The 21,569-nt window shown below is 38.8% G+C and overlaps 1 protein-coding gene across 2 annotated transcripts; it reads right to left on the reverse strand.

Annotated features, from left to right (window-relative positions):
• Nucleotides 1-11,749: 11,749 nt before the first annotated feature.
• metap1d (methionyl aminopeptidase type 1D (mitochondrial)) lies at nucleotides 11,750-20,663 on the reverse strand. 2 transcript variants are annotated; one of them, XR_005992797.1, is made up of 12 exons: nucleotides 20,592-20,663; nucleotides 19,610-19,770; nucleotides 18,700-18,849; nucleotides 18,475-18,623; nucleotides 16,793-16,835; nucleotides 16,523-16,686; nucleotides 16,349-16,446; nucleotides 16,061-16,108; nucleotides 15,900-15,978; nucleotides 15,428-15,614; nucleotides 12,380-12,551; nucleotides 11,750-11,885 (listed from the first exon to the last, which is right to left on the reverse strand). XR_005992797.1 is itself a non-coding variant. In XM_041804355.1 (10 exons), exons 1-10 carry the CDS (start codon nucleotides 20,629-20,631, stop codon nucleotides 15,527-15,529), a joined length of 1,020 nt encoding a protein of 339 aa, XP_041660289.1. In that variant the 5' UTR covers nucleotides 20,632-20,663; the 3' UTR covers nucleotides 14,717-15,526. The 2 variants fall into 2 exon arrangements, 1 of the variants encoding a protein (XP_041660289.1); XM_041804355.1 differs by lacking the exons at nucleotides 11,750-11,885; nucleotides 12,380-12,551 and having other exon boundaries at nucleotides 14,717-15,614.
• Nucleotides 20,664-21,569: the final 906 nt, after the last annotated feature.

A 21,569-nucleotide genomic window follows, 5' to 3' on the forward strand; every position in this document is an offset into this window, starting at 1 on the left:
ATAAATCCTCTGCTCACATTCTTGCAGTTAACACACACAAGCAAGGGGGAAACACAGTGGCAAGACAGTAGTGGGGTTTTTTCCAGACATTTTTTCTCTCTACAAGATACAATACAAGGCAATTGGGTCCTACACAATCTTATAAAATATGATACTGTATTCAACTGTGGGATATAATATGGTAGAGTAATAATACCATTTAATATAAACTATGAAATAAAGCACAGTACTAAACCTATAAAGTAAGGACATGTATGTTTGGTAGATCTTTCTTTGTTGTAACAATGCATCTTGGCAACAAATACTGTTGGAAAGCCTGTTGATTTTCCTTTTAAATGGCGATACATTTGTAAGGAACATGCATTCACAAGATGAGCAGCAGAGCTGAATACGTTGGCTGTGCCCATGAAAAATTCACCAAGTCTTCTCTGCCAAACAGCTTATTCTGCTGTTGACTTTTGTTTAGTGGATTGGACAATTGAAGTCTGAAGAAAAAAGACATATTGGCAATTTAACATTTCATGCCTTTGGCAAACATAGAGTCTGGAAGAACCATACACAGCCACAACAGCCTGGCACCACCTCCTCATGCCGGTCACCAGCCTTGTCCCGTACTGCTGTGGGACGGCATCGCATCCTTCAATGTGGTTCTGTTGGTCACTCTGACACAAACAGCACACCCAAGCTAGTCCCACAAGTGTTCAATGGGGTTGAGGTCAGGACTGCCGGCAGGCCATTCCATCCTCTCCACTCCCAGATTGTGAGGGTAGTCTCTGATAAACCCCGCTCTGTGGGGGTTGTCATCGTGAGTGTTGTCATCTTGGAGGAGAGAGTTCAGTTCCAGTCGGTGGAGATATGGGATCGCCACTGGTTGCAGAATCTCATCTTGATATTTTTGCAGTGAGATTGCCTCCAGCGATGACAAGCCTAGTTTTTCCAGTGAGGGAGATGCTGCCCCACACAATCGCACAATCGCCTCCTCCAAAAGATGTTACTCTATCAGTGCAGCAATCAGCATATCATTCTCAGCATCTTCTCCACACTTTCACCTTGTGATCCAACTGCTGTAGGCAGAATCTGGACTCATCGCTGAACATAATGTTCCTCCACATTTTCAGGTTTCAGTGCACGTGTTGCAGACACCAGGCCTGACAGTGAAGGGCAGTCATGGCAGACCTGGCAACCCGAGAGACCAGAGATCGGCTGCGTGCATTCAGTTTTGGATTGTCTGGGCCGTCAGTCATATCATCCTGCAAACCTTGATTGCAAATCTGTAAAAGACAGCCTAGGGTTCCTATATGCTGAACAGTCTTCTCAGGGTGTCGTCTTCTTGGGAGCACCCCCCGTTCATATGGCAAGATACAATAAACTCAGTATCCATGGGGTTTTACAAATTTTGGTGTCTCCACAGTAGAACAAAGAAGCAGACAACAACAACAATAATCAACGGAAAACAAGATAAAGATATGAATGGGAAATGTCAAGACAAAGACTTGATTTTGAAGTTGAGATCTGCACATATGCGTTGCTTCCATCTACAAACTGAGAAATCCAAAGTTAGACATTACAAGTTTATAATTACAGTCCTTCTGGCATCCTCGTTCAGATTGTTAATTGCTATATCAGCAGACTGTCTGTGTCTTCTGTAATGACTCATGAGATGAGTCACAGTGCCAGAAGCCGTCTGCAGACACCAGCTTGGGTACAACACGCCCGCACATGGACACACTCCCTCACTAGATGGTTTTCAAGGCATTCCATGAGACGCTGACCCCAAAGCTTGTCCTCGCAGTGCAGCATTTCGGCAGACAACGCAGGCTTTGTCTGTTTGGGCATAAAGAAAGAGGGCAGACAGAGACAGAGAGAGGGAGAGGGATAAAAAGGAGCTGCCCACATACAGTAGAAAAGGCACAAATAATGGTGCAAGAGGGGAGCTGAGAGGGAGAAGAGCAGGGGAGGAATGCAGGTTCTACAGAGATTTTTTAGATCTTCACTGAGGATCAACTGTGTTTCAGCAAACATTTCCTATCTGTATTTGATCAATTTCAAAAAACACATGAGAAAATATGCTGCATCTAAACATCAGAACAAGACTACCTACGTTTCAAAGCTTTCTTTCAAAGGAAGTCACATGTCGACAAAGAAATCTCCCCCTGGTAAGTCGTAGAATCCCTTAACCATGTGACTTGACTATTTTTTCACTGTGTTGTTTTTCCCGTACAGTTTGAGCTTGTGTTTATTCTACTTCCAGGTAAGAGCAGAGGCCAGCTGCAAAGATTATGGTTCTGTCTGCAGAGGATCAGACACAAGAGTGAGTCTTATTGCTGATAAGATACAGCAGTGTTGAGGTGTGTTTGCTTAACTTGACTTTGGATTGAAGATTTATTTTGCAAAGTAAACCTCTGAGCCCAGATTAATTAATGACTAGATTAAATGCTTCTGCTGTCTAAAACATCCCTTTAGTGTAGCCTCTTCTTCTTTCATTTAGCCTAAATGTGCCATTTATTCTTTCAGTTTCATCTTTTCAAATATGCAGTCTCTACAAAATACACAACCTGTCAATATCATTATTCCTCCTTTCTTCTTCTTCTCCTCCACAAACCACCAGGGAAATAAAGGCCACACGTCTTGCCCACACTTAAAAATACTGACAGGCCATGGCAGCTTCAGTTGAGCATTGATCCATTGACATTTGGTCACGATTTCCTGTAAAAGTCACACCAAATCCTAAAAGTAGAGCAGATAAATGCTAATACTACAAGCATTTCCCATCTCCTATTAGACATTTTCTCAAGGTGCAACATCCAGAACTTTTAATACATTTAAATACTGATAAGATTCTTTAGAGCAGACCATTAAAGTATACAATAAGTAAGATACACCTCATCTCACAGAGGAGCAACAACCTGGCCTCGGGTGCCAAAGAAGAGGACTGGCGGTGAAAACAGATGACACTCGACAAAGGTTGAAAATCAGCGCCTGGACTCACCCGAGCCACAGCCCCCTTATTTATTCTTGAAGCTGTAGCAATAAGGGAAAACAAACCAACCTGAGGGTGTGGTGCAATGAGCTGTGTAGTAGTGTTTTTATGACACTGTAGAAACACATAGCCTTGGGATACTGATAAATTCACACACAGGCACAGTCTGATACACAATCACATTGAACTCCAAACCCTCAATCTTTCACAGCTTCAACACTTGAATACACTTTTTTTCCGAGCACCATATTGAAATCAGAGAAGTAGGTGAAAAATCTGTCAGCAAAAAGCCCGGCATACATTCAGGAAAAAAAGAGCATAAAGAAAAGATTAATGGGCTGCACATTAAGCTTTTCTCAAGTAACAACAGGCCTGAAGGATACAGAGTATAAAAAGTTCAGTAGCTATATGGAAGCTTCATCAGGAGGGGTTGACACCCACACTTTTTTGCATCTTTGACTAGCAGTAGTGCCTCATGGGGAAGAAAAGTCAAAAAAGCCCTAAATTATTTGGAATTTAGCTCTTTCTTTTTTAACATTGAATATTTTTTCTTTCTTTTTTTGTCATGGTCTCTTGTACCTCTTGCACCCAAGACTTAGCTGAGGAGCTCAACCCCAGTTTCTTGTCTGTCGCCTATGGGTTCAAAGCTAGACACAAAGGCTCGAAGGATGCTCGCTAGATTTAGCATAAACCCTGTAAACAGAAAGGCCACTCGCCAGTTAACTCCTTCCTTCTCATCCACATACAAACTGCTTGATTATTTAAACACACAGTTTGTAAAATTCTGCCACCAGGGGGCTCTCATTCAAGACAATAACAATATGCCAAGTACAGACAAGCGCTGTTCATCTCCGCTGTTTATGTTGTGTCTTGAATTGCGTACTCTCTCTTTAATGATAAACGGCACCTCATAAGTTGTTATGGATTCATTCATAAGAAACACAAACATGCACAATGCAAAAATGCCAAGATGGTGGCGCCCATGGAGAGGACCCTCCCTATGTATGGATTAAAGGCTTAAAATAACTTTTAGATTGTGGATTTAAACACTAATCTAGATAGACCTACTTATAAATGTTGTGTTTTTTTTCTACCAAGTTTGTTCCGCCTACTGCTACTAGCTAAATATTACACACTGCACCTTTAATTATTGAACCCCACATTTTCCACATTATACAAATAATTCCTTTTCAGATCAGACTTAGCTGTTAAGATTGATGCTATTTTTGTCTGTATGGTTAATTTAAAGCAAGACTGAAGGTGGCTAGCTTAATTTAAATGAAGCATAAACACTGGAAATAGAAACAAACAGCTCGCCAGACTCTCTCTGAGCATAAGATTATCTACCTCAGTGCTCCTTGATTTTAATTCACCAATATTTTAGGAATTTCATTGCTGTTATGCCAAGACATGGCTGAAAAGTCTGATGTAGCTTAACTCTTTTATCTGTATGGTAAACTTAAAAGCAAAATTTAGAGACGGCTAGCTTACATCATGTAGCGTATGAGCTAAAAACTAGTGATAGGAAAATGTCTTACCTGGCTGTGCACTGTCATGAAGTTATCCACATCCACAATCCTGGCTTATTTAACCCCTTGCTTGTATGATAAAATCCTGCTGAAAAGATTGATGTAATTCTTTTGTCGATACCAAGATTAGAGCAAAAGCTAGGTAATTGCTAGCTTAGCATGATGTAAAGCCTTATAAACTGCCAGCCTGCTTCAAAAAAGATATTAGTCTATGAGCTTCTTTATTACCGGCTTTGTCTTTTACACTTTGTTTTCATATGGACGTGAACTTGTTATTTAGCCTTAGTGTCTTTTATTGAACATAGAGAGCAATGCAATATGGCACTATAGCTTTAGCTTTGCGTTTTAGCTTCACAAACTGCATTGTTTACACTTTTTAAAGTGATTTTTAAAAAATGAAACAATTCAGATGTTTGTTTTAGGATACATTTATTCCATTATATTTAAATATAATACCCAAAATGACCATAAGTTGAAAATTATTTTTCCCATAGGGGTTATACATGGGGTCCTCAGCTAATGCGATGTTGTTACTCAATGTTACATACACATTAAGGATAAATCAAAGTGGTTAAGGGAGCTGTGTACCGCATGTGGCAAAAACTGAAAAAAACAAAGCCATCAGTTCACAATCAGGTGACATTGTAAGGACAAATGTCTTATTTACATCCCCCTATGAGGAATTTCTCATTTACAGTATTGATCCCATTTCTTTTGAAAGCTTATCCACTCATCTGAAACATAGCCACACAAACAGGCTGTAAGAGATCCTTTACCCTCGTTGATGAGTGTATTGATTACAGGGGTAATTGATGTCTTCTCATGTCCAGCAGTGCTATAACACCCTCGAGACAATTCAACCCCCCTTTGTTCATATACCTCCCAAATAAGTGCTTTGTATGTGAAAGAAAGTTGAGTGTGTGTCTGTGTGAGTGTGTCCCAGCCCTGGCCAGAGGATGTAATATGAGATGGTAGTTGTTGTGGGAGGGGACCCTGTGGAGGTGGCAGGTGTGCTTCAAAAGCATGTTAGCTAACCTGAGGGGCGTTCAAAGTTCACTTTCACTGTGGTCAGCTTTCCCTCAGGGATTCAAGTTTGCACTCGGTCATTATATCAGCTTTTGACATATTATATTGTTGTTATCCTGTCTTACTGAAAAAAACATGTTTGATTTCATTCTGGCCTGATAAAAAGTCTTTTAAATGTATATATTAAGGGGGGAAAATGCTGAATTTTTCAAACAGTTTAACTCTGAACTGTCATATTCAGCATTTTTTGTCACTTTTTTTATTGGTTTAACATTTTTAAAAACCACTGAAAGTTTTAAAGGGTGATCAAAAGCACTGATTTATGATGTTTTAGATATTGTCATATTGACATGTTGATTGGCAATAAGCAGAGACAACCCAGGACTAGCTAGAAAAATAAAGTCAACGTTGATAATATCCCTTTGCTCACTCATTGAGAGAGACAATAAAACCCAAATTGCTTCTGTAAAGTGGCTCAGTGACAAACAATAAAATACTGTTACCCTAAGTTGAGGGTGTAGCAACAGGAAAATAAAACAAGGAGGGGCCAACTATAAAAATATTGCAAAATAAAAGTCTCTCTTAGACAACTGATACAAAAATGTGTAGTTCATGTTCTTGACTTTGTACATGGGATCAGTTTTATTATTACAAAAATCCTGAACAAAAAGGTGGAAAAAGTCCACCAAACTTCTTGTTTGTTGATGATAAACTGTTGTTTCCACCACTTATACCAGACTGAAATCTTAGAAAGTATCAGAGAGTCTGTCATTGCACTAAGAACAAGCATTCCTGATGCCCAGAGCATAAATCCCTCAGACTTTGGTGATAAGCACCCATCTTGTGCCAGCATCAGGCTTTTTTGATGTTATGGGGAATCAGCAAAGATCTGCTTCAGTTTTTTCAAACCTCTTTAAGCCAAGTCAGTTTAATTCATAAAGTCCTGAATCATTAGGGGTTTTCTGAGTACTTCTCATTCAGAACAGGTCTAGACTGTAGCAGTAAACTAGTTAAAGGGCTGTATAGCTGCTGCACGGCAATATTTTACAATTAGTCCTTTTTGTATTACACCACTTGCAAAAGCTCATTCCTATTTTATACATTGGGCTATATAGGAGGCTTTGTATTACACTGAATTCACTCATAAACTTGCACATTGTGTTGTGTTTATGTCGAGCTGCGAGTTTTTTGTAATTCAGAAAAAAAGATTTTTGGTAAATTTGGCTATGTCAACTCCTGAAGCTCTTTGTTTTCCAATCTTTTTGGGCACCACCTTTGCTACCAAGACAGTCTGGCTGCAGACCATTCATCTCTGATGGTCACGCTCACAGACAGGTCATCTGAGACACCATAAATCTCAGAACAGAAATTCACACTAAAACTTTCAAAATGAAATCAGATTTAAGCTCTGTTTAGAGTTAGAGTAAGGGTTAAGGCAAGGGTTAGGATGCCAAAAGATAAAAGTCAAAAACTTGACTTGCAAAACCTAATCACAAAGCAAATTATAAAGCAGAGTAAACTGCTTACAGGAAAACGCTCATTCTCCTTGAAGACATTCTAATGCAGCCAGAGAAGCTTAAATAGCTCCTTTAGCTTTGTAAGATATATAAATAACGGAGCTAGCTAAAGGTTAGCTCACAAAGCAGCTATGTAAACTATGCATCTACGTTATCTGCGTAGCTAAGTTAGCTTTAGACAAGTTCGCTACAGCTTGCATAGCTAAAGCTAACTAAGCTGTAGTTAACGGAGCTAACAGAACTAAAGCTAAGCTCACAAAGCAGCTATGTAGGTACATCAGCTTTAGCTATGTTTGCTAAAGCTAACTTAGCTATAGATAAAGGAGCTACAGAGCTAAAGCTAAGTTCACAAAGCAGTTTCATAAACTATGTAGATATGTTACCTACATAGCAATGCCAGCTTTAGCTATGTTTACTAAAGCTCAGGTTGCTAAAGCTGACTTAGCTACATTGGCTTATGTAGTAACATTAATTATGTAGCTAGAATTTTTGTGCTTAAGTTAAAGCAAGCCATCATTCATGTGACTACTTCTAAAACAGGTCTAAACCTTAAAAGCAGCCCACCAGGAGGTCTTTTCTGAGTCTGCTAGCATACTACCAAGCCAAATGAGACTGTGGGGCCTTCAAGCCAGTCACTCCCAACCTAACCATTAAATTTGATGTTTGTCTATATTAACCTCTCTGCTGAAATCAAGATGAAGGTCTGATACCTCACATCAGTAGTGGTTACTACGTCTTTCTTTGGGGTGAAAGATTCTAAGGATGGATGCATTTTTCCTGCTTTCAGGCTTATCTAACTTCAGGCAAATGTTACAACACACTTAGTTAGGCCCAAAGACATCTAGAGGGTTATTGTTTTAAGTTGTATAAATGTTTATTTTCTCTAGTTTAGTCACATGAAGTGTGGACATTGTGGAGGACAGTGAGCTCCCTGCTGTTTGTGTTTGTGTGGATCTCAGAGAACAACAGAGGCATACAGTTAGCATTTATCAGGTTATGCATACCATGTTCTTGCAGCAAGCTTTTCATTAGTGTGGCAGCCTTCTTTGGTTGGTATAGTCAGGAAAGACGTCAAGGGAACAAAGAGACACACAGAAGCCAAGGAGTTACACCCAGGAATCAAAGCCTCACATATGGGATTGTTGGACAGCTTGTGCTGCTTATCTGTGGTCTTTAAAAGATCACTCCTCCAAAAATATTTCCACTGTGTTAAAAATAAGACAAAACACATTCATTAAAGAGTCAAGGGGTCAGGAGAGAAAGTTTTCCACCTTGTAAGTGTCAATCAAGAGGGGAACCTCCCTGAACCGGTCTGGTGACTTGAGTTTATGAGAATCTTCTTGTGCCCCACACACAAAACACACGCATTCTTACAGATTAAGTGCAGCTTGTGACACATGTAGTCTATATGGTCTAATTTGACCCCAAAACAGCCCTCATAAATGTACTTAGCCTTAGACAAGAAGTTTTACAAATTCTTTCTGGTAACCTGCTCGATGTAAGAGTGCATGTAAACATACTGAGTGACAGCGAGAAGTTTCAGTTTGATGCAAAAAAAAGGATAAAAAATTTTAAAAATCAATAGTCCTGTATATAAAAAATGTAGTCTTCCTGGCTGAACTTACACTTCCTTATTTGTCCCCCAGGGACTTGACCAAGTTTTGCTCATTAATTAATGGTTAGGATCTAGTTTGTTTCACATTCGTTCATCCATAACTACAAAATTATTTTAATATAAGTACTGATAAACTACTGGTTATTCCCTAGTTATTTATTCCTCATTTGTTTCCTTCTAATTATGAGTTTTTCCACAATAAACTAGTGGTTAACCAGCAACTTCGTCACTGATTTTCCATTTAGCCCCTAGAGTCTTATCAAACACTTCTTTACTCTATCCATCCATCCATTCCCCTCTGCTTAGGGTTGAGTCACAGTGACAGCAGGCTAATCAAGTCAACCCAGACATCTCTCTCCCAGTAACATTTGGGGGATTCTGAAGCTTTCCCAGGCCAGAGGAGATCACCCCTAAAGGTCCTTGGTCTACTTGGGGGCCTCCTCCCAGTTTGGCGTGCCCGGAAGACCTCCACAGGGAGGCCTCTAGGAGGCACCCTAATCAGCTGCCCAAACCATCTCAACTGGCTTCTTTCAATGTGGTTGAGCAGCAGCTCTACTTACAGCTCCATCCAGATGTCTGAGCTCCTCACCCAGTCTCTGAGGCTGAGCCCAGACACCCTCCTGAGGAATCTCATTTTCAACCACTGAACTTGCAATCTCATTCTCCTGGGCATCACCTAGAGTTCATGATCATAGGTTAAGATTGGAATGAAGATCTACCAGTAAATTGAGAGTTTTGCCTTCCAGCTCAGCTCCATCTTCACCATAATGTTCCAATAAATCTGCATACAGCTGACCCTGCACCAATCTGCCTGTGAAATACTTCAACTTCTTCACTTGACGAAAGGACTCAATTCCCATCTGGAGAGAGCAATCCACCGTTTTCCAGGATAGAACCATGGCCTCAGACTTGGAGTTGCTGACCCTCATCCCGACCACTTTGCACTCAGCTACAAACTGCTCCAATGCCTGCTGGAGGTCCCTGGAAGAAGAAGCCAGCAAAACCACATCATCTGCAAAAAGCAGATATAAAAGTCTGAGTTCCCCAGTCCAAAAACCCTCCTCTCCCTGACTGCGCCTCAAGATCCTGTCCATGAAAATCACTAACAGAATCGAAAATAAGTGGCAACCCTGGCAGAGGCCAACATGTCTGAGTTTGTAATCGGGATGCAAACTCAGCTCTCACTTTGTTTATACAAGGACTTGGCTCGCCAAGCAGCCCCAAGATCCCTTGCTTCCTCAAGAAATCCTGCAAGGGTAAAGAGCTGGTCAACTGTCCCGCAGCAAGGATGGAATCCTTATGGGCCAGGATCTTATCAGTCAGTTTTCTCGTTTAAGTTATCATCAGTAAAGCCATTGAAACTGTAGTGAAGTAAAAAATGATTAGAAATGGTGAGTTTGCCTCATTTCACCTTTCCTCATGGTGAGGAAACAGTCATTGTAAATATCTTGCTGGCCTGTTGCTACTTGTCCTAACTTGGTGCATGCCTAATTTAACTGATAAACTCGGCTGTTTTTGTAAAGCCTCCAGGTGGTTTGACTGAGACCCTAGAAAAGGGTTATTCAAGGTTAGAGAATACCATTTGTGTATGTGTGTGTAAGAAATGTCTGCCTTCACAGGTCTGAAAATGATTCATCCATTTGTACATGCCACAGTTTCCAAGGAAACCAAGAATTCCCATGGTGCCCCTCAGTGAGATCCCAGGTAAGTGTGATAAGTCACAGTCTCACACTCATACTGTACATAGATGTAGGTATGCACACCTGGTATGAGAGGACGTGGGAGAAACAACACATCAATCTCCTTGTCCAATAGGAACAGGTCAGTCTGACACAGACGGTGAGTACAGCACATATACAGACACACACAAACATGGCCTCACCCACAGAAAATGCAGCTGTAATCGTCACGTGTCTGTACGTCCAGCATCACAAACTCCTGCGTATTTAACTTGAACCTAAAGTCAAACACAACAAAACTAACAGACTTTCCTATATTGATGCCTGAGTGGTGTTAAAAATGAACACACATATAAATGAAACAGAAACCAACAGAGACAAACCTTAAAAACAAAACCAAATGTAAACCCTTTTTGTTATATAACAATGGAAAGAGGTTCAAAATCGGGACAAATTTAACAGCTAATCAGATAGAAAAAAAATCTGAGATTCAACACTCAGGCACAGAGAAAAAAATTTAACTCTAGGCTTGATGCAAGACTCAAACCACAATGCTGCATGATTTAATGTTTCTTACAAAAAAATGAATGATTTTTGCACAACTCTAGGAAAAATTGCAGTAACTGAGAAAGTGTGATTTTTTTAGGGAGGGGTCAGCCTGCACATAAGAAAGAACAACACTGGTTTGAGTCAAACTCATGTCTACAAACTTTTGTATGTCAATAGATTGAGATAGAAACAAATAAAGTCATTTTTGTGACATGTCTTGAGAAGGCAAAATGATTAAGTTAGCCGTGGTGCCAAGATTACAGTATTTTATGGGCCCACATAATTTTGGCTGGGCCTGTTATTGTCAATTAAAAATTCATAGTGAATGTTTAAAGTACATCATACTGTGTCTAGGATGAATAAGGTTTTTGAGAAAACAACCAAAATATATGTATTTTTCCCTGGAAAACTGAGTAGAATCAAATGTATGGAAGCATGCCCTTTGTTGGGCTATATTGAAAGAGAATATATGGAACTAATATAACAGTGTTATTCAAATGTTCAGTGTTTGAAAGCAACACTGCTTTAATTTTTGCATTTTAAAATTTAAACTTTTGAGTCAAGTCATTGTTTCTTTTGAGCAATATTTAATCATTGTTCATGGCAATTTAAAGAAAAAGGGAACAAAAATTATTCTCTTCAAATCTCTCTTCTGGGCTATTTGGTGTCTGGAATACATACAGGACAAATATCTTTGCAAAAGTGTTGAATGTCACTGTCTATGGATGCAAAAATAAATATATAAGGTAAATCTGTGATAGCCAGATGAAAGAAAGATTTTTACATTTTCCAATCAATTATCTTTGAGTTTTTTCTTGAAGAGATACTGTAACCAAAAGTACAAAAGGAAAGAATCTTCTTTGATGTTTATTCCAAAAAACAGAAGCACATCACATATTCTAATTGCTTGTTTAAAACAGAGAAAGACCCTCAAGACAAATGCACCAGGATCCCAGGAGACCAGCAGAGAGGAGGGAACAGGAATGAGTCCTGACATGCAGAACAAGAATGAGAGTCAGGAGAGAAAATTCATGACCACAATCCAAAACACCCTTACCCTGCCACTCCCTGCTCCTCCCTAAATCCTGTCGTCCTACCGTCCTCTCCCCTCAATCCCCCTCAATCCCCCCTCCTCCTGAAATACGCCCTCTGCTTTCATTCTGTCATTCTTGGTTTCAAACCTAATATGTCTTTTTTTTGTTTAATAAATCACATGATGATGGAGGGAATATTCACACAACTGCCCTCACACACAAACACACGGTAAAATCACATGAGTGTTGTTTGCTACAGTTCGTGGTGCACTACAGTTCTGTATTTCAGGGGCTTTGGCTTATGATTTCTTTTAGTTCCCACATGATTTTACTGAAAGTTGACTAAATGTACATGTAATCCTTATCATCATATGACTTGGTCAAATAAATTTAAGATTTATGAATCATTTCCTGGCTGTATATGACCAGACTCCTGATTAACTGACCCACCTTTATTTGCCTTCCTGCTCCACCCACAAACTGGCACTGGCACGAGCGCAGAAACACACACAAAGATTGCAGTGGCAGGAAGAGAAAACACACCCTGTGGGTTGGAATCCTATTCCCCCCCTTTTTTTTTCTCTGCTGCATCCTTATGTCATCAGAACCTCCTCACTTACAGCTAGAAAAAAGGAGAGAAGAGGTTAAGACAGAGAGAGCCATGTCAGATATTCAATCTCTCTTTTTTCTTTGAATCAAATCCACCCACAGACAAAAAAAAAAGGTATAAATAGAAAAAGGTAGGCTGAAAAGATAAAACACAGTGATGCTATGCCTGGAATTTACAACCCCGAGGAAGCTTTTTTTCCTGGTATCTTGTTTTCATATTCTTTCTTCAATGTGTACAATCTATCACTCAAACTCTGACTTAAACAATGTCTGAACGTATAGTAATTTATACATTTTATGTTGTGGCAAAAAGTTTGACTCATGCTTTAAGGTTTTATCCCCTTGAACAACCTAAATAAATTGGGCACTTTTTAATTAGTTTGGATTTTAAAAAGGAGAGACGCTTAAATATACTGATAGAGTTTTCAAACAAATGGTAATATGAACTCGAATAATTTAGAAATTAGTGTCTGATGTGTGTTGTGCTGTTGCACATTAGGAGTGAAAGTATGAGGGCTGTGTTGATTTAAAAATGCTTCAAGTATCACTTATTAGGGTGTGCCGCCATCTAGTGGATTTGACTAAACAGTAGCCCTCAAACAGAGAAGACTTCCGTTAGAACTCGAACAGCTGAAGAGCGTTGATTTAAGTTGTTTGGAGGATCTTTGCTTTGTCAATGCTTTAATTTTCTCTGCCAGTTTTTAAGCACTAAACAAACTTTTTCTAGATTTTTTTTACTTTGAAACAGAGAAAATTAAATTAACATTAGCCATGATTTATGCTTTAAAGTCTTTACAGGTTTACTTGAATGGGCATTGTTTTTTAACCCATGTTAGCATTTTTATTTATTTTCCTGTCATGCACTACTTATATGGCAGCAGATGTGCATTTTTCCTATTTCATGAATTAAAGGGATAGCCAAAGGAGCAAACGTATCTCAAATAAGACATCCATTAAGAGCCATGCCAGTAAAAAGTATTCAGCCCCTTTGATGTTTGGCCCTTTAATTGATTTTATAAATCAATAATGGTCAATATAATTTGGCTTTCTGAGCCAAAAAAATCCCTCTTTAATATAAAACTGATATCACATTTCTACAAAATAATGTCAGTTAAATAAAAATACGTAATGTAAGTGACTGCATAAATATTTACCACCTTCAAGCTGGTTTTTAGTAGATGCTGCAATCACAGCACAGAGTCTGTGTGGATAGGTCTCAATTAGTCCTGCAAATCTTGACCTTGCAACTTTACTCTATTCTTTGCAAAACTGCTCAAGCTCTGTCAGACCGTGCAGCTCTTGAACTCTCATGAACAGCTCTTTTCAAGCACAGCCACAAATTCTCTATTGGATTGAGGTCTGGCTTTGAATCAGCCACCCCAGAACATTCACCTTGTCGTCTTGGACGTATGCTCTGGGTCATTTTCTTGCTGGAAAATAAATCTCCTCCCAAGATGTAGTTCTCTTGCAGACCTAATAAGATTGTCCTCCAGGATTTTACTATAATTTGCCACTCATCTTTAACAAGCCTTCCAGGGCCAGCAGCTGAGAAGCACTCTCACAGTATGATGCTGCCACCGCCGTGCTTCACAGTGGGGATGGTGTGTTTGTGATGATGTGCAAGAATTTAATGTTTGATTCTGTTGTTGTCTTGTCACTTTAACTGCTTGCTTATTTGTTTGATTGTGATATTGTCCTGTTTTGGCTTTTTGTGCAATGTATTTTATTATTTTTGTACAGTGTCTTTGAGTTCTTGAAAAACGCTTCATAAATAAAATGTATTATTATTATTATTATTAAGAATTGGTGTTCGCCAAACACAGTATCCTGTCTGATGGCCAAAAAGCACAATTTTGGTCTCATCAGACAGAAGAACTTTCTCCCACTTAACCATGGAATCTCCCAAATGCCTTCTGGCAAACTGTTGTCAAGATTTAATCTGTATTCTTCAGCAGTGACTTTCTCTTTGCCACTCTCCCATAAAGCTCTGACTGGACGGGGCAACAGCTTCAATTGGCTGGACCTCTGCTGAATTAGGTCAGTTACTTAAAAGAGGGTGAATATTTATGCAATCACTATTTTTTCTTGGATTTCTATTTTTTTTTCTTCTTTTTTTGTGTTAAAAAAGTCTAAATGTAACGTCCACGACTAATTTATGTCAAAAAAGGTTCAAACAAGGGGGTGAATACTTTTTATAGGAACTGTATCACCACATTCTAATATAAGCAAAAGTGTGTCTTTATGGTCATTTTAAAGGATAATTGTTTTTAAATATCGATTTATCTGAATTAGACTGCAAAATTAAGTAAAAATAAAGGGCTTCATTTACCATTACTGTATAATAGGGCATCAAATATAGACAACTCAAAGAAAAGTGTGGTTTAAAAGGTAATACAAAAAAGTATAACAGAAGTTAAATACATAACTTAAGGAGTTTTGTGAGTTTACTAAATACAGAGTGAGTGGCACGTTTAAAGTCCTGGCCGAGGACCTTTGGAGTTTCTCAGTTTCAAATATTATTGCCATGCTTCCCCTATTGCTACCTAACCAACCAAACCCTCACAAATCTGTAAGTTGGCAAAACAATCTAGATTCACTGGGCCTGCCAAGAAGCTAGCAAAGAAAAGACTGCATTCTGAGAGGTATAAATAAACCCTCATAATTATTGACTTTAGTAGGAGGAACACACCAGCAGCCACTTTCTTTCTGAATATGCTGCAGTCGAGGGTGAAAATACACCTTACTCAGATTGAATATACAAACACTATATGCCATAACTCCACATATATTTAAAAAATAAATTTGTTTTTAAATACTTAACAAGAGAAAACACTTTTAAAAAAAATGTTCCGACCATAACGGTAGAAGAATATGTGTGTCTTCAGTTACCACTCAAGTTCTTTTAGCTGTGTTTTGTTGTCACAAAGGTAGCTTGTAAACCCATTTTTAACAGTTCATAAAAAGTGTGAGGAGGTAGAGTCGTGCAGGTCACGGGTTGCTCTCTTCTTCTGGCAGTTTAGTGAGAATCTCCACTCCGTCAGACGTGATGACAACTGTGTGTTCAAACTGAGCTGACCTGCAAATCAGGAAAAACAATGCAAATGTGAGATTTTCAAGGTCATTTCTCTCTTCTTTTATATCCATGCAGGCTTATTGCCTTTCCTTTGTGTATCTATGTAACTATAACTAGAAGGCTAAGCTTAGCAAACACAAGCATTCATCGAAAAACAACTATTTGAGGCTTTACAGGCTCTTGTGCATTTAACAAGTATTTAACAAGCCAGTCATTCTGGAGTTTGTATTTTGCTCATCTTATTGCTCCAAACATGGTGCCAGAGATTTCTGGTTGTCCACTCTGTACCTTTTATCATCTGTAGACACTGCTGTCCACTTGTCTTTCAGGATTTTGAACTCTGCAGACCCCTCCATCAGTATAGGCTCTATAAGGTAACAGACACTATCAACCCCATATGTTCACACAGAGACACTTAAATGAGCACAGTAATGTAAACAATGACTTGCCTATCGTGAAAGCCATCCCTTCATCCATGGTCATGTCATTATCATTCGCTGAACAGAGGGAATAAGAATTCTCTTAATGACAGTAAGATCATTGTTTGACCATTTCAGCTTTTATTATCCCATTTAATTTCAGTGCAGTGACTCATACAGTTTAGAACAGTTTATCTAATAATGCTTACTTGATTTCAAGTGTCTTGGCCAAATATTTTTTGGCATATAAAGAGCAAGTAAAATATCAACATAATATCACACAATGCATACAAGGGAGGATTATGTGTCACAGCTTACCGTGGTGCCAGATCTCAGGATAGCAATGAAAGTAGGAGCCTATTCCATGTCCAATGAAATAAGGACACACCTGAAAGCCACTGGCACGAGCTATTTCACTGTAAGCAGTAAAATATAAAATTACTGGTGAGAATATAAAAAAATACTATAGAGTGTATTTTTGTGCAAGTTTACCTGATAGTGTTTCCTATGACACAAAGACGTTCACCTGGCTTGCATGCAGCGATCGCCTCATCTCTGCAGCGCCTGGCGGTTTCCACCAATCTCTGGCCAGCTTCATCCACTTCACCGATTAAGAAGGTTTCTGAGGTGTCCCCATGGTAACCATTCAAGTAAACCTGAGTACACATAAATAGCCTACAATTAATTAGGGAAGAGGAGCTGCTCTGATCATATTCTCACTTATTTCTGACTTTGCATTTGTACGATGGGTGATAAACTCACTGTGACGTCTATGTTAATGATGTCTCCATCTTGAAGAGGCCGACTGCAAGACATGCAGTTAAAAACATTATGGTGCATTTATAGAAACTCTTATATTAACCATGTTTACACATGTCAGGCATGTGATTTGCAAAGAACAAAAAGATATTTACACATTGTTTACCTTCAACTGTACAGCAAAAAAATGATCAAAACCAAGCCCTTTACAGGAACAGGATTTGACCCCTGGTAATCTTTATATTGAAAAGGAGCCAGACTTTGATGTGTCTTCCTTTAAAGATAATGAAATAGATATGGAAAGTCCAGCTCAACCTATCACGTGTTATAAATATTCCAAAGTTTTAACCACTAGTTTGAGAAAGCATTTGTCACTGGGATGGAAATCATCACAGATATAGTTGCTTACAGCGGCAATTCCCAAAGTTCTGCTCCAACTTCAACAACAGCTGCACCCAGATCTTTCTGGATAAAAAAGTTTATTTAAATGTATGCTTTGGTTAGAAATTAATTACCCTTACCTTACTTATTTACGTTACTTTGATTGTCCATTTATTTTTTATTTACCTGATGTCATTGCACTTTATTACACTAAATGATGCACTTTAATGTACTGTTTTCAACTTGTTTTAGCCTCTGCCTTAGTGTGCTACGAGCAGGACCCCCTTTTACTCATAAGATAAGATAATGCTCTCTAAATTTCCCCAGAGGGGAAATTCTGGTAAGAATTCACCCCAGATTCATATCTAAAAAAGCCTAGCCCCCTCAGGACCCACTTAAAAATATTAAAAATCCCTTTTTTTCATAGACATAATTCCAACATAATGAGCCTTCATACAGTTGCAAGACAAAGTATGTGAACCCTTTGGGATATCTTGGATTTCTGCATAAATTGGTCATAAAATGTGTTCTGATCTTCATCTACATCACAACAATAGACAAACACAGTCTGCTTAAACTAATACCACACAAAAAATGATATGTTTTCATGTTGTTATTGAACATGTAAGCATTCACAGTGCAGGGTGGAAAAAGTATGTGAACCTCTAGGCTAATGACTGGTTGACCCTCCTTTGGCAACAATAACCTCAATCAAACGTTTCCTGTAGTTGCAGATCAGACCTGCACAATGTTCAGGAGGAATTTTGGACCATTCCTCTTCAAAAAGTTGTTTCAGTGCAGCAATATTCTTGGGATGTCTGGTGTAAATATACAACTTTATAACCTCAAAAAATTCATTTTTTTCTCAAAAATGAACAGATCCTCTTTTTTTCAATCTTTTAAGGTAGCATACACACACACACACACACACACACACACACACACACCTAATTATAAAAGCATCAAAGCAGACAGGGTCCCACGTTCCCCCCCCCAGGGGTGCCTGGACACCAAGTTGGGAACCACTGGGTTATAATGTCTCTGTTTTTCACTACTTCTAATGTTGTTTTTGTGTATTTGTCATGTGTTGATAGCTGCTGCAGAACTAATTTCCTTTGGGTAAAAATAAAGCTGAAGTCTAGCAAAAATGCAAATAAATGTTTACATGCTTACTTAGCCTTCGTTTCTTATTTTCCTCACTTTGAGAGGGTGCAGTATGAGTCCATAGCCTGAGCATATACATTTTTCCCACACAACCAAAGACAGCTCTGACGTAAATATTAAGAGCAGATTTTCTTGTTTACCTGTCAGGTATGCCATGGCAGACCACATTGTTCACAGACGTACAGACTGACTTAGGGAAACCCCCGTATCTGAGGGGGGATGGATAGGCGTTGTGCTTGATTGTCTCCTGGTGCACAATGAAGTCTATTTCATCTGTTGTCATACCAACCTGGAAGCAACAAGAAATACTGTGTTTTCTTCTGACACAGAAACAAAGACATTTCTTGTCATGAGTAAGTGCTCACCTTGAGACTGCGTCCTGCAAGCAGCAGTACATGCCTGGCAAGCTGACAGGCGCTGGCAAGACCTTCGACCTGCTCCTGACCTTTAATTTCTATGTAGTCCGGCCATTCTGGGACTAGACCAGTGCCTACATAGTCAGGCCGCTCAATGTGCTGCATCCAGGGAGGAGAGAAAAGATAGGGCAAGATGGGTTAGCCATACTTTATTACAATGTTTTACTTGTTTACTTGTTTGACTTACAACGATTATCTGAAGAAAAGGGTATGCTTCTATATTCAGAAGACTTTCAATAGAATTATTACCAATAATCTTTTTTATCTCATCCATTTTTTCCTTGTGTCATTTTCACTTAATTAGAAAGTTCTAAGAATTCTGGAATAAATTAAGACTCAGGCAGGACGATGATGTACACATTCGATTTTTTTTTACATCATAATTGGCTTTCAAGAACAAAAGAAGACAGTCAAAGCTCAATACACTTAGACAAAGCATTTGCATAGTTGGTCCAATGATTGCAATCAGCATTAACCAGTGTAGGTTAGGAATAGTGCTGTACATTAATAAACAATCCTTTTGCCAAAAATTCAAATTTGAATTGAATTGAATATACCCTCTTTACTTCTTATTATGCACTTCCTGTAGACATTTTTGTCAGCCAAGACAAGCTGACATAGAAAGTTAACACAGAAAATAAGATAAAATTAAGACTGAAAAACCATGAGGCAATTAAAACACTGTCACTAATTTCCAACAACACTTCAACCTCCAGAAATTTTGTGTTGTGTGAGAATTTCCTGTATCATAAGAAAAACATGAAATTAATTATATCCCTGAAAAGAAGGCTATAGGGAAGGCTTCCCAAACAGGTCATTTATGACTGAAAATAATTTCTTTAACACACTCTTACTTTACCTTTGGTACTGCATATGCAGGCCTCACGGTAGCAGGACGAACTACATTATGAGAACTTCTCCACTTCCTCCAGAAGAAGCAACGGTGTTGCTGGCACAGTAAGGCTGTGGGGGGACCGGAGTTTGTTATACAACAAACTCTCCTTAGTAAGGAACCCAGTCCTAGAGAAAAAAGCAAAATAATAAAGAAAGGTGCAATGTCTCAATACATACACAATAAAAAGTGTACTTTGTTCTGTGTGTGTTGCTGAAGCTTCATTAGGGGCAACTGGAGAGTAAAATTAAGACAAAACAAAAAAAAACAAAAAAAAAGGAAGAGAGTGCTAGTTTGGTCACAAGCAGTATGTGTGCAATCAAAGCATTTTGGTGGACTGATGGCCAAAAGATGCGAGTCATTGATCATAGCGCTGCCTCAATTAGTCAGATTTCTCCTCCTTCATTATCCAAAATGTCCCACATTAGAAAATAGGCAAAATTATCATTTTAATATGCTAACTACTACAGGGGTTCAGGCAAAACACAAAGACACAACGATGTATCTATCTGCCATTTAAGAGTAATTGGACCATTTAAGTAAAAACATAGGGCAGTTCTAGTACCATCATATATTGTCATGATTCACTGTAGTTGTGAACATTACTTTTCACCAGTGCATGTTGGTCTTTCTTTCTTTCAAATTAAACCTGGTGTAAAAATGCAGCAGTAGCCTTCTGTAAAATGCGTTAGGTTAACAGAAATACTTTGTGAATTGCATTTGTGAAGTAAAGCGCTCTTCTCTCGTTTCAATTCAGCTAGATACACCTAGCTAGGGTATTAGCTTGGTTTTGGGTGATTACCGCCCCTTTCTTCAACATGAGCACTGCTGCCGTGTTTACAGTGTGTTTAATACATCATTTACTTTACCGTTACATTGAAACAAAAGTAGTTCGACACGCAGCTAAGAGGGTGGCCTGTTCGTGTTCATAAAGTGTTTTATTGTATACCTGATCTTGTTACAAGTCCTGCTGTGCAGTGCGCCGCCATGGAGGTTTGTTGCTGGTCACGTGGTGCGGGAGTCACGTGACTTGGAATTCAACTAGCCAGGCTGTCAGTTGACATTTATTAGCCCTATCTGTCGCACTGTTTCATGTACAGTCTGGGTTTAAATGTGCTAAATTTATGCTGCCGTTTTCTTATTCACTTCTGACTTCAAAGTTCGTATTTTAGAATCAGCGTTATTAATTAATCGAAGCGCCTGTGAGTATTTATTTCTTGTTATGAAACATGCTGAGATTGACAGAGATGCGTTTATAGGGCCTGATGTACGCAAGAGACAGCCAAACGACCAACTTGATGTATTGACTCTTTTTACATCGTTAAATGTATGTGGACTACATTCAAATATTATTAATACGGAAATCGGTGCGGAGTATGTGACTTAACTTCGTATAGGCTAGAACTCTAAGAAGAGGTATGTGTTTATTTCATTTCATTATTTCTTTATCGATTGATCCAATTGTGAGCCAGTACAATTCGATTCCCACATCTTTCATTTCCTCTGAAACAAAGTGAGAGAAAATGAACCCAATGTGGTTCCAGCAATCAAAGCCAAAAAATAAAAAATAAAAAAAAATACCAAACTATACCCGATGACCCTGTTTTTTTATTATTATTATTTTATTCAACCTTTATTTAATCAGGCAAACCTCTTGTGTAGATTAGCTGACATCAGCACATATTCGTGAACCTTTACAAAAGGGTGCTCATATTAGAAGCAGTTGCAGTAACGCTTTAAAGCCACACGGGGGCGCACTTTGATGCGTCTCAGCCAACAAGTGTGGACTTTATCTCTTTCTGTGTGCCCGGGGTTTCTCCTAGTTTTATGGTTTCCTCACGAATAAAACTACAGTGTTTCTATAATGCTCTAGTTCAGCTTTTCACAAACTGCAACATGCTGCGGCCTAAAACTCAAGTACAGACTC

This window comes from Cheilinus undulatus, linkage group 13 (assembly GCF_018320785.1).
Source record: "Cheilinus undulatus linkage group 13, ASM1832078v1, whole genome shotgun sequence".
Classification (NCBI taxonomy): domain Eukaryota; kingdom Metazoa; phylum Chordata; class Actinopteri; order Labriformes; family Labridae; genus Cheilinus; species Cheilinus undulatus.

Bases quoted from the DNA above. Each gene is read 5' to 3' on its own strand.
- metap1d (XM_041804355.1), bottom strand. From the start codon at position 20,631: ATGGCGGCGCACTGCACAGCAGGACTTGTAACAAGATCAG. The intron at 16,836-18,474 runs GTAAACAAGAAA...CATGTCTTGCAG, and splicing joins TGCCATGGCATACCTGACAG to TCGGCCTCTTCAAGATGGAG. The intron at 15,615-15,899 runs GTACAGAGTGGA...CCTGATTTGCAG, and splicing joins GTGTCTACAGATGATAAAAG to GTCAGCTCAGTTTGAACACA.